The 13319-nt window shown below is 39.7% G+C and overlaps 2 protein-coding genes across 2 annotated transcripts; one reads left to right on the plus strand and one right to left on the minus strand.

Annotated features, from left to right (window-relative positions):
* Positions 1-1424: 1424 nt before the first annotated feature.
* Positions 1425-8774, plus strand: LOC138589802 (rabenosyn-5). The gene is made up of 12 exons (XM_069660257.1): positions 1425-1511; positions 2306-2594; positions 3063-3197; positions 3396-3496; positions 3588-3633; positions 3736-3897; positions 3996-4258; positions 4444-4514; positions 4595-4681; positions 4931-5033; positions 5135-5239; positions 5325-8774. The coding sequence occupies exons 2-12, from the start codon at positions 2432-2434 to the stop codon at positions 6429-6431; spliced, it is 2343 nt and encodes a 780-aa protein (XP_069516358.1). The 5' UTR covers positions 1425-1511; positions 2306-2431; the 3' UTR covers positions 6432-8774.
* Positions 8775-10050: 1276 nt separating this feature from the next.
* mrps25 (mitochondrial ribosomal protein S25) lies at positions 10051-12531 on the minus strand. Its single transcript, XM_069660258.1, has 4 exons — positions 12340-12531; positions 11020-11126; positions 10820-10907; positions 10051-10340 (listed from the first exon to the last, which is right to left on the minus strand). Exons 1-4 carry the CDS (start codon positions 12471-12473, stop codon positions 10151-10153), a joined length of 519 nt encoding a protein of 172 aa, XP_069516359.1. The 5' UTR covers positions 12474-12531; the 3' UTR covers positions 10051-10150.
* Positions 12532-13319: the final 788 nt, after the last annotated feature.

Consider the following 13319-nt stretch of genomic DNA (forward strand, 5'->3'; position numbering starts at 1 on the left):
AACAATTCCACATGTAGTTTTAAATTGCCTGAACTGCCTCAACAATAGAAGGCATATAGAGGATAGTTTATAAAGGTAAATCCTTTGAGATGTTGGAGAGTCTCTTCTGTTTAAGATCATACGGTAAAAAACATTAAGTGTGACAGTCATATGTGGTAAAACAGTGTTTATTGGTGTATAATATTTATTCTTTACGTGCAGCTAAAATAAGTGCTCACAATAACTTCCATGTTGTTTAACATAGCAGTTTAACCAAAAAAGTGATGTCTACAGCAAAAACTCGAGAAAATTCTTGGAATGCATTAAATATAATTTTGTGCAATTGACATATTTTTTCATTCTTTCACCTTCAATCATCACGTGACACCTCAGATTTAAGGTCCTGACCCCTGAGTGAGAACCATCAAGACAGCCTTTCCAATTATTCTTTATATGACTATATGCTATTGCACGTATTCTCTAGGAATTGTGTATGCATAATAAGCACCCTGTTGCCATCAAGTGCCCAACAAGTAAAGTGCACAGAGCACACTACACGAGCCATCTGAATTGTGTTTTACCACAGAGCCCTGTATGCTAAAATTAAACACCCTTTATAAAACTTTAAACTGAAACTTAAATGGTCGTAAAACTATGTTGTGACACAGTGCCACACACACCTTTAAGCTTCAGGGTGACATGATGACCCAGGATCCACCTAAAGGCTCTTTCAGATCATACAGTATTATAGTGCATACACTTAATTGTTCCAAACCCAGTGACAAACAAGGAATTGAAGAGTTATGGAGAAGTTTTGTTTTGCTAAATTTGGGTAGCATTAATTAGATAACTAGATTAAACTAGATCTGTCCAAATAGCAATTTTTCACCAATTCATTAGCCTACAAGTCAAGGGGAAAATGTTACAATCACGTGGGCCCCAGCATGTTCAGGTGTCTATGGAAATAAAAGAACAAAAAATGGTGCACGTTTCTTTATGAAAAAAACAACAACAGGTGAATTACGAAATAGTTAAGAAAAAAAACGGTAATCATTAAAAACGTACTGAAAACAACGAGAAGAGGCAACGTGTTATACTATTGTTTGAGTGAATGACAACTGAGGGAAGAGAAAAAGTTTCATTTGGTTTATGAAAGCCAGGTTTCACGACTTTTAAACGGACACTGAGGATAACTGTGTTTTTAAAAAAAGGTAGTAATTCGAAGTTAAGAGTGTCAACTGTCGAAAAAAAAACTTATAATATGAGGGAAAACGATACAACAACATACTTACAATCGCGGTCCAGTCTTGAGTCTTCTTCGTTGATTCCTGGGTCGTGTGTGTTTCGTGTCGTTTGTCCCTCTTCCCCTTCCTTACAGACTGGATGCTAATCACATGACCAGGCAGGGCTGCTTCTGCTGCTGCTGCAGCTGGTGTTGTCGAGCTGTCAAAAAAAAGAGACACAACTGTCAACGAAACAGTTTTATTTGGATTACCTTGTAAATTTAAACCACCCACCGTATTAATAAGTCGGTGAGTATTTGTTTTTGTGAAGTTGGAAGTTATTTATATCATTGTTTTTATCAACGAGATTGGAGAAAAGATGGCTAAAGAAGCGAGACCTGCTGCTAGCAGTCGGAAGCTAACGTTCCATTCTCTGTTCAGTATAACGGCGGTCAACGTTAGCCATATAATTAACAAGATAACTTTAGCTGTTGGATAGTTAACGTGCTGATGATAAATAAAATAGTGCTTGTGTGGAGTCAGAAAAGTAAATACGTATCGTCTAGCTTGGTTTGTATTTTACCGACTGGGTGTGTTTGGTAACGTTACACGAGCTGACTGAGTGGGTTAGGTTTATAAAGTCTTAGCTAACGTCGTCTCATTAAATTATGCAGCTTAAAATCTAATCCAAATGTATTTAATGCTTCTGAGAACTAGCGTTTAATCAATATATTAATTATAAAATGAATGTGAGATTTGTGCAACTCTAAAAAGTGTTTGCAGTAACGTTAGCTTGTTAGCTACTCTTGCACAAATATTACATGCGGCTTTTACTATGGGACTGGAGTGGGTGTAAATTTGAACGTTTTGTTACTTCCAGGACCCTCCCCTTTCCCAAGTGTAAAGTCACATTGTGTCATGGCTGTTAATGTTGCATAATAACTATGTTTGCATAAAATATTGTAGTTTATTATGACATATTTACTCGAAACCATGTTTAATTTTGTGTCAGTAAACATTTTAATCTCCCTAGCTATCTGGAATTTCATGTATGCATTGTGTTTAATACATGTGTCCTTCATCTGCTTCGCCCTGCCCTGCAGTGTCCAAGGATTTCTTTAGGCATGATGGGGCTAATATGGGGTGTGTTGCACACCCCCTGACATGTGGACTGCAGCAAGAATCTCCCACCTTGCATCTCTTCTCCAACAACACAGCTGACTGCTGTCATGGCCTCCAGTTATCCATCCCCCTTTGAGGGCACAGGTGAAGTGAAGGAGGGATTTCTTTGCCCTCTGTGCCTGAAGGACCTTCAGTCATTCTACCAACTCCAAGACCACTATGAGGAGGAGCACTCTGGAGAGGACCGCCATGTGAGGGGACAGCTAAAAAGTGAGACCCATTAATTGTACTTGTGGAGCCACAGCTTCAGAGTTATGAGTCTTATAATTTTCAAGTAAACAGATAAAAAAAAAAACTTTTAATGTTTGGATTTGTTGAAGGACAGTGTGGCTGTCTTAACAAGCAGTGTAAGGAGTACATTTTGAATTTGATGTAAGGACACTGCAGTGTGGGGCGGGGGAAATTGATGCCAGGATGAATTGGCAACTTTTTCTGCTGCAGGGAGGGACAATAGATGAACTAGAAAATTTCTGAAAAACAGGGAGGAAGATTGGAATGCAAGGGGGTTATCTTTTTGATTTTTATGCAGTTATTTAGATTGATAACAACAATAGAAATTAGTGGCTATTCTGATGCACTGGGCAAATTACATACCCTTCTAGCTTCTGCTTATGTTATATCTTTTTGTGCATTTTCCACACATGGAGTAAGCTCTGTCCTGATTTTCTTTGTGCGCAGGTTTGGTTCAGAAGGCAAAGAAAGCCAAAGACAAGCTGCTGAAAAGAGATGGAGATGACAGACCGGATACAGGCAGTTACGAGTCCTTCTACTATGGTGGAGTTGACCCCTACATGTGGGAGCCTCAAGAACTAGGTGAGACTGGAAAACTGTAACTGTGTAAATAAGGTTGAAGTTAATCGCCACACTGCATGGTTTCTTTTGTTAGCTCGCTCTGTAATATAATTTGGATAAAATTAAGTAGCTATTAATAATGATGACTAAGAAAGCCATAAAGCATCAGCAACATGTTGCACTTTGAGTCTTACAATGTCCCTTTGTTTGCTTTTCCAGGAGCAACCAGGAGTCATGTGGATTTCTTTAAAAAACACCGGGCAGCCAGGATAGATCATTATGTCATTGAAGTCAATAAGCTCATCATCAGATTGGAAAAGGTTTGCTTTTCACAACAGTTCATTGAAAACAATTTTCTTTCTTTTGAAATCACCCTAAAGATGAGCTAAACTGTGCATCTCTTCGTTTCAGTTGACATCTTTTGACAGGATCAACTCAGATGCAGCCAAAATCCGAGGTTTGTCCATGTCTTTATTTCAAGCCTGGCTCCTCTCAGTTCATGTAAATGTGATTAACTTGACATTATAAATTAATGATTCTAATTAATCCTCCTTTATAGCCATTGAGAAGTCAGTTGTGTCATGGGTGAATGACTCAGATGTCCCGTTCTGTCCTGACTGTGGAAACAAGTTCAACATCCGAAACAGACGTCACCACTGTCGTCTCTGTGGGTCCATCATGTGTAGGAGGTGCATGGAGTTTGTCCCGCTACCTTTGGCTCGTACGTATGCTCACAGCACTTTCCATCAAGAGGAAATCTTCTGATAAAGCTGTTTGTGTTTTAATACTGTTGAATGTTTGCCTTTCGTTTGTTCTCAGAAAAACTGATCAGTGGGACACGAGAGGCTCTGTGTGTACCTGGCAGCCCCGGTCAGTCCCAGTCTCCTCCAGCAGTAAGTGGCGGCGGTGGGATGGGCTCCAGGAGAGGCAGCATCAGCAGCCTGAGCAGTGTTACCTCCATGCTGGAGGAAAAGGATGACGAGAAGATTCGCTGCTGTCACCACTGTATGGACACGCTGCTGAAGAGACAGCAGAAGTTAGAGGAGAAGGATCACGTGCCCGATGTCGTGAAACTTTATGAGGTTGGTACGAATACAATGAAAAGGATCGCTACTGATATCAGTCTCTTTTTCTGTTTTCACGAAAAATGCAGTGTATTTTTTTTCAAGCTGTCTTTAGTTTACACTGTGGTATCCTTCCTGTAATTCAGTGTATGACCTTTGGGATTTCCTGTTTTTCACTTGCTTAAAAATTGTCTTCCTGTCAGAGGCTGAGGATGTGCATGGAGAAGGTGGATGAAAAAGCTCCAGAGTACATCAGAATGGCTGAATCTCTCAAGTAAGCGCAATAACATAAAAGTGGTTACGTTTAATTAACTCTAAACTGTTGTTTACTTTCATGGTTTTATGCTTTCACAGTGCCGGGGAAACCACATATAATCTTGACACTGCTGGTGGACTGAGACTGGAAGTACAGAAATACTACGAGCTAATCGATGCCCTGAGGTAGATGCTGATCAGTGTTAATTTTAGCAGCTATTTTAGATTTAGTCTTAGTCTTCAGACGAAAATGGTTATCAGTTTTAGTCACATTTTAGTCATTTTACCCTTTTATAGTTTTAGTCCAGTGATAGTCAATAAAAAGTAATCACATTTTAGTCATTGCTTTTAGTCAAAACGTTTTCTCTCTTGAGAATTTAACAGAAGTCTTATGTCTTGTTTGTAAGATTGAAAAGAATTCTGTTTTCTTCTCAGTAAGAAGATTTTAACACTAAATGCAAAAGATGATCCACCACCACGTCCAAAGGCCCTGCAGCTGCAGAAAATGGTTCGCTACACAGCCACACTTTTCGTCCAGGTGAGACAGAGTTCTGAAAGCAGTATTTCTGCCTCATGTCTTCCTCTTTTAGCCCTCTCTTTTCCTGAAATCAACCATTCGTTGTGCCCTACCTGTTTCAGGAGAAGCTGTTGGGGCTAATGTCTTTACCCACGAAGGACAAATATGAAGAACTCAAAGAAAAGAGGAAACAAGAACAAGAGAAGAGACTCCAACAAGAGAGACTGGTGAGATTTTATACCCTTACTTTTTTGTTACGTTTTTCATAGACTTAACAAGCTTCTAAACTTCTGTTATTTTACTACTAAACAGGCCTCACAGGAGGCCCAGAAGAAGAGGCAGGAGTCTGAGAGATACCGTCCATCTCCGAACACAAATGGAGAGCTGCCGCAGGCCGCTAGACCTCCACGCATGACAAAAGCTGGTGGTTGGTTGCCCTCCGCAGGCTCCACCCATGCACGCACAGAGCTGGAGGACCCCCTCCTGCAGCAGATCGAGAACATCCAGTCATTCCTTCGTCAGGCACGGGAGGCCCAGAGGTCAGACGAGGTCGCCATGTTGGAGGAGAATCTGCGTCAGCTGCAGGATGAGTACGACCAGCAGCAGACAAGCCTGGCCATCACGCTGTCCCAGAAGCTGGCTGAGGAGGAAAACTTGCAGCAGGGGGAGTTCCATCGACTGGAAGCCCGAGAAAGGGAGGAGAGGGAGCACTGGGGTCCCGCTGTGGGCTCCAGCCAACCCTCCTTCACCTGGGAGAGGTCCCTGGATATCAGTCCAGCAGTGGGCTTCCAGGGAGACGAAGACACTGCTGAAGAGGAGCTGACTCCTAAAGCTGACAGAAGTCCATCCTCACTAAGAGCCTTCCCTGCTCTCACAACCCAGGAGGAGTCACCTCCCAGGTTGAGGAGCTTAGGAGGGCATGTAACCCCCCCTGGTGGTGAAGGACAGAACAGTGCCTCCCTTAACCCCTTTGACGAGGAGGACTCTACTCCCATCGAGGAGGATCCGTCTAATCCCTTCTTTGAGGATATCAAGAGAGAGCACAAAGAGGAAACCAACGGGAAGAAAGAATACAACCCATTTGAGGAAGAGGAAGATGTGGAGGAGGACAAACAGGCCGACACTGCACCTAGCAACCCCTTTGAGGAGGAGGACGATACTGATACAGGTAACCCTTTCCTGGAGGCCTCAGGGAATTCCCCAGAAGTCTCGACCAACCCCTTCGACGGGGAAGATGATGAGGTTTTGCCCGACGTGGACATGATAGAGGAGGAACTGCTGCTGCAGCAGATTGACAACATAAGGGCCTACATTTTCGATGCAAAGCTCAGTGGCCGCCTGGACGAGGTGGAGCTCCTGTCGGAGAATCTCAGAGAGCTACTACACACCCTACAGGAACAGAAGAGAAAGAAGCACTGACACCTTCCCCCCAACCCGCTTACCTGCTACTTACCAAGTCCTGCGAGGCTAGCTCACTTTTAATGACTAATGAGCCCACTGATTCTAGTGTGGGTGAGGTCTGCTGCACCACAAGATGATTAGTTCAGTCCCAAAATTAAATATATTTTAGAGCACAGTAGTCTGGAGTGACTCTTTTGATTGATTTCCATAGAAAACATCTCGCTAAACCACTTATTCCGCACAGGATTGCAGAGGGCTGGTACCTACCCCAGCATGCACAATTTTAAAGCACTGCAAGTCAAAATCTATTTGTTCTGGGCAGGAATGTTGCTAAACATAATAACCCTTTTGTATCTGCACAAACACTTACATTTTGAGATAGAACAATGCCACTTATAGTATTTTTAATGGGACAGTCAGATGGTTGTTTGGGTTGAGTGTGGCTCTGGCCTACTGGAAATCAAGACGTGTGATTTGGATCTCTGGCAGAAGCTATGAACGAAGATTAAATGTAATCATAGCTTAATTGAAACAAATGGGAGCCATAAGGAAACTGCACATTTCTAAATCCATGCTTAAATAATAAATTGTTTCAAGGTAGATTTTTACAGAGCAGAGCATTAAGGGCCCGATCAGACAGAATGCGTTTTAGCAGCTGGGGGCGGCTTGTCATTGTTTTCAATGAGAGGGACGCTTTTGCGTTGCTGTGCACCTTGCGTTTTTGAGGCAATGCTCCGAGCGCCTCGAGTTGAAAAAACTCAGTAAAGCAGTAAAACGCCCCACGTCATTGGCGTTTTTTCTGATTGTCCAATCGCATGAAAGGAGAGGCGGGCCTTCTGTCAGTTTACAATATAGCGGTTAGGTTAATGACAGCTAATGATTCGGTGGTTGCCTTAACAGTAGAAAAAAAAAGGCTCAGTGATCTGCTCTTTTTTTTAAATGGAGGCTTCAACAAAAAAGGCAGTGCAGTGTGCCTCGTGTTTTACAGCCTGCAAAACGTGCTCTGCCTGATCGGGCTTTTAATCAGGAATATGGTCCTATATATTTCAGACCTTGTGTCTACATAACCCACACTAAGGGTTTGGTCAGAGATTCGGGGGTGTTATCCTACTAACATTTAATGTAGCCTTCTTAACCACAAGTTTAAACTAGCAGTCTTCAGCCCAAACAGAAGCTGACTCAAGTGACATCACGTGAGGTGATTCATCAGATTTAGCACAGCTTGCTATAGAGCCACAACTGTGCAACAACGTTTATTGAACCAAAGAATCAAATCACATATTTATGATCCATCTAGGCCATAAACTCTCAGACACAACGACCATCTGAGAATCTAATGAGGAATAAAATAAGTTAGACTTTTATGACCATATATGGATGGTCTAGTGTTTGAAGGAAACTGATCATCAATAACTTGATTAAAACTTAACCAGAAGGATTAAATTCGTTTACACAATTTATGCTACTTGTTGCAGTCTTGTGTCTAAGGCGGGTTATAGATTAATAAGGGAAATTAAAGGCACATTATACCGAATCAAGCCATTCTTTTTCTCCTGTTATGTAACCGTCAGTATCATACTGACGGTTATGTACGTATCACATGAAAAAGCTTTTAATTATGCCGTTAATAACCAAGTATACCTGTGACACAACGTCCATGACAGCAGTTGAATATCTATCTAATGTAACAGGTGTTTGTTGGTTTCAGTGGAAGTTGCTTTTTCTGTTAAACTGAACTCAGATGAACATGTTGACCTTTCTCTGTCAATCTGCATGATGTAGATCAAAGTCTTAACTCAAGCTGATTCGGTTGATCTTTTTTTGTGCATCTTGTCTGTCATGTCGGCATGGTTGCACTTGAGGTTTTTTTTTATGATGCCACGGTGAGCAAAGTGACAGCACTGTTCTACCGTGCAGCCCCTAAAGGTTGTGATCTTGTTGTTTACAGTGGCACTACTGACCCAATGGAGCACTTGTGTTGCATGATTCATTTGTCTGTGTTTGAAGTGCAGTTTGCCGCTGGTCTTCCTATTGAACAAGTGGCCAAGTGTTTCCTCCTGCTTTTGTTTTTTATACATTTGGATAAAATCTCACCTGTTCCATGCTGTCAGAAAGATCTGTATGTCAAGCATGTTGTCTGTTCAGTAGTTCTGTATAAGAGGTAAACCCACCTGCAATCACCATGGACGTACAAAACACTATTCGCCAAGGCACACCGTTGGTAACTTGAGACACCAGAACTCACCGAATTCCCAGTGTCTACACGTTTTTCCATATTTGTAAAGCAACTCACTACTTAGGTCAAAGCTACGGAAGCCCTTAGTGGACATGCATCCATAAATTATATTTACTGCGTTTTCCCGTGATTACGAGTTATTTCTGGTCGTTTTCTCAAGATCTCAACTTATTTATCACGAGATAACAACGCGGCAACATCATAACTAATGATCATAACTTGTATTCCCAGAGTTCAAAAAGCACAAAACAAATAGAAATAGGCTGAACTTACCTCATTAATATGGGCAATGGCAGCATGGCATGTCCTGGTCTGTAATATCACAGTGACCAGCCAGTTGTTTTGTTTTCTAGATCGCCGGAAAATTATAACGTTATCACGAGAAAACCAGCTTTGTTTTCCCAAGATCACGGGAAATATAAATCGAGATCTTCAGAAAACAAATGAAATGAATTTGTTATCAAGTTCCTCCTCTATCATGCAAGAAAACCAGCTTTGTTATCCTGAGATTACGGGAAAATAAGTCAAGATCCCGAGAAAACGACAAGAAATTACTCGTTATCACAGGAAAACGAAGTAAATAAACTGTATGGATGCATGTCAGCTTAGGGCTTCCGTACAAAGCAACATTTAAGTCAGGTTTTTTTCTTTGTCTGATAAATTAACACTACTTAAATGCCAGCAAGTATTATCACTAACTGTGCTGCTAAGGTCAGATATGGATTTGTCTTAGTGCTTTCCTCAGAATGTCCACATTTCTCTTCAGTGACATTAACAGTGTTTTGTGAAGTCTGTTGATCTCACACTGCTCCACATCAGATTTTGAGCAAAACATGTGACCCTGTAAATATTTTGTGACATCTTGAAATTACTTGACGAGCTTCTAAATGTGTGTAAGCAGTTGATTTTAGCTAATAACACTGATGCTGGTAAAATAATTGCAAAACTAAACATTTTGGACACACATACATTTTATTAATTTCATCTCAGCGCCAATAAAAAAAAGTCTCTAAAATGTTTGTACTCATTTTTGTTATTTATCAGTTGGCCTTGTGTTTTATCAATCTCAACTTTATCCTGCATAAAAATATAGCAGATCAGATTTCTTAGAATTTGGAGTTTTCTAATAAATAAAGAGAGAACCACAGCTACACAGACAAATTAGTCTTTCTGTGCTGACACTATGCTAGATGTTAATAGCTTCCAGAAGAGTGGACTCTTCTACTCGGTCACACCGTGTACAGGCAGTAGCCAAGTTACCCAAACCTCGACCAAAGTATTGACTGCCCAAACGTCATGTATTGGTATGTTCCTGCTGCTTATGGTGAACTGGAAGGTCTTGGTCCACACAGCATCCAGCATAGTGGGGACCATTTAGACACACATATTTACAAGAGAATATGCGCTTTGGTAGTCCTTTTATGTAAAAATCAAATGTAATGTCACTTTGCCATATAAACGTCCAGTGAATGTACAATAGTCACACCTCCTCTTCAGCCTTTCACTCCTGTGATGCTGCCATCGCGGCCCGATATTTGCCCGTCATCTCCTTGGGCAGCGGCAAGGTGCCAGGACAAGGTACTTGGCCCTCCACCTCGCAGATACACTCCCTCAGACAGTACTTCTTTGGCCCAAAGTTGGCAGGGTTGGAGGCCTGCATCTTGGCTTGAGCCTCCGATTGTAACAGTTCTCTGTAAAAAAGAGAAGGAGCTAAATAAATACGGCCGTACATAATCGTGTCCCTGCAGGAAATTGACCTTTCTGACAGAAGATATTTTGACATTTGAAAAGCACTGGGTGAAATATAGTTCTCATGTATTCTTCATGCTGGTTTATGATCACTGTCAGACATTTTCTGGCATTTTGCTGCAATAGAAATTGTGATATAGCTTTCATGTTTTCTTTACCTAGTCTTAAATGCTGCATTTCAAGAGCTTTCATAGGTTAATTAATCTTGCAAAGTGAAATGAAAATGACACCCATATTACGCGTAATTTTTAAGTATTGTTTTGTGTAAATATAATGATCACCAAAAGCCACAGTCACAATGGAAATACAAGTACAAACTATCACATAATTGATTTTTTTAGTCCCATAAGTAACAAATATAGTCATGCAGGTGAGATGAGACATGTGCCACATTAAACTCAATATAATTATAACATCTTACTCTGATTTGCCCAAAATCTTCTTCACATGTTGTGAAATTTGTTTGTAGTCCCTCCCTTCAACATCCACCAGAACTTGCTCACCATCATCTGAAAAAACAAAAATCAAAAGTTATGCCCAGGCTCAATACAATGATATAATAACAATAATAATAGTAATAATAACAAAAAACAGTTCAAACAAAGTTGCAAGGCTACACACCCAGGTAGAACTTCAAGAACGGTGACGGTGTCATATTTTTGAACATCATTATTTGGACCCAAGGGTTTTTGTACTGAATCTGAGGAATATTGAAGAACACAAACTTCCTGCAAAATAAATGAAGAAAGTAGACAATTAACGAACGGTGTTACATAACAGGCGGTTTGAGCTCTCAAGCACACCTTAAAAGGGCATTTTTCTCTTGTCCCACCTCCTTGATGACAAACTTGCATGTCAAATATAACTGTTAAAATAAGTTTTAAATCTACTTTGTTTTGTATGATTTTGTTGATACGTGTCTCTTGTATTGTAAAACAATTAGTTTAATCATCAACATATTTTAAATAATAGTAATTATGCACTTAAGTTGTGTCCCACAACATGCATGCAACCCTGTAACCGAAACCTACTTAACAGTGAGTCACATGGCACACAGGAAATTACATCTATAAACTATATGCTAACACCATGGGCAGATCAAAGGTAAGTCCCCTCGGCTATTTTTCATATTTTTCCAATCTTTTCAGCCTTGACTGAGTGTCTCACTCTCACCAATGCAACCCTGTCAGTCATATTATCAGAATAAGACAAATGAGTTACTTTACACAACCCTGTTACTCTAATTTCAACTCCGTTACCTTATCATTTTTATTAAAATAATCTTAAATGATTTTCAAAGCTCATTAGAGTTTGATCTATTGTCCTTTTAAAAGTTTCAGTGATTTTATGCATAATGTATTTGAGCAAATATTTGAAAATCCATACTGGAATGAGTAAAAAAAAAAAAAAGCATGACTTGAAAAGTTAGGTAAGCCTAGATTTCAAAAGTTGCTTAAATTAATATAAATCGAGTCTTATCTGAAACTAAATGATTATTCAATGTGAATGCGACCTTCTTTACTTAATGGTAAAGGATTTATTAAAACATTTAAATATACATTTTCAGGTTCCTGAGCATTTGTAACAGGGTTGCGCTAAGCATAACACACAACAAATAAAACATCTCATAAAAGGTGTATATTTGATGCTTGAGCGGGACGAATCCAATTTTTTGATGGTTTATATGTTTTTCTTAAATACATGACAGAAAAAAAATAATGAAGGGTAGATTTTTCAAAATTTTGATGCCTAAATTGTCCTCCAATTATGGAATGGCCCATATTAATTGAAATACTAAAATGTGAAAACAGGACTGAGAATGATGCATGGAAGTCGCCCCCACCTGTTCCGAGTCTTACTAGAATAAGGGGGTTGGTGTAATGCTCCGCATGTTTTTCAGGCATATTTACAATGTTTTAGCTAGCTGCTATTAGCTCTGACCTTGCTCCTTCGCTGAGATCCCCATGTGTGTTGTAATTGACCGTCATGATCTTCACTCTGTTTTTAAAGATGATGTCGCCCTTCTGCAGATATTCCAGAGTCCTCCTGATCGGAAACCTTCCTTTCATAGGCATTTTAAGTCCTTTTTTGGATCAAAATAAAAGCATTTGAAAGTACTAGCCGCCTGGAGCCCTGAAGTCGCACAAGCAGACAGAGAGGCGCCTTTTGATGACGTCGTCGTCACCCGAGCGACCGAGAAGCGACCAGGAAATTGTAGACAAGTATTATAATAAGTTACCCATAGATATATGTATGTACTATATCTATGAAATAATAGATAAAATGTGACAATCCTGTTCCAATTATTGGAACTAAAAAATATATATATATTCGTAGTCAAAGTAGCAACGTCAATTCAGATGAATATTAGTCTTTTTTTAGCTTTTCTACTGTCAACATCCGTAAAAAGGAAATCATGAAAATTATTTTTTCAGTCGTGTTTTTCGGAGCATAGGAAACTTCATTTATACATTAAAATATTATTAATATTCAGCTCCATTAGGAATAATGATCTATGACTTCCACAATCACATTCATATTTTTCCAAAAATATTCAGCGTTTTCCAAGAGATTTTTCTCATTGAAATGAATATGCAGAATGTTCATGATTTCTAGATTTTCACACTTTTGCAACCCTTTTGAGACTTAACAGCTCATTCACACCTCCAGCTAAAAACTTTCAAGATTTTTCAACTTTGTTAGAAGTAACATTATAATGGGAGTCAAAAGAAAACCCCTCAAATCTTCCCACTCAATCATACATTCACATAGAAACGTCATTTAAAATTTAAAATGAACACTTCGCACTTTTGACTAAATTGTTTATGTTATTAATACTTTTTACACAATCACTTTTCAAAGGCAGTTGAAAATATCTTGTAGGCTACATTTTTTTGAAAACTTGCACCTAAGCCCACAAT

Source organism: Semicossyphus pulcher, unplaced genomic scaffold (genome assembly GCF_022749685.1).
Source record: "Semicossyphus pulcher isolate SPU_LCO1_2020_fin unplaced genomic scaffold, fSemPul1.0.p SCAF_13, whole genome shotgun sequence".
Lineage (NCBI taxonomy): Eukaryota > Metazoa > Chordata > Actinopteri > Labriformes > Labridae > Semicossyphus > Semicossyphus pulcher.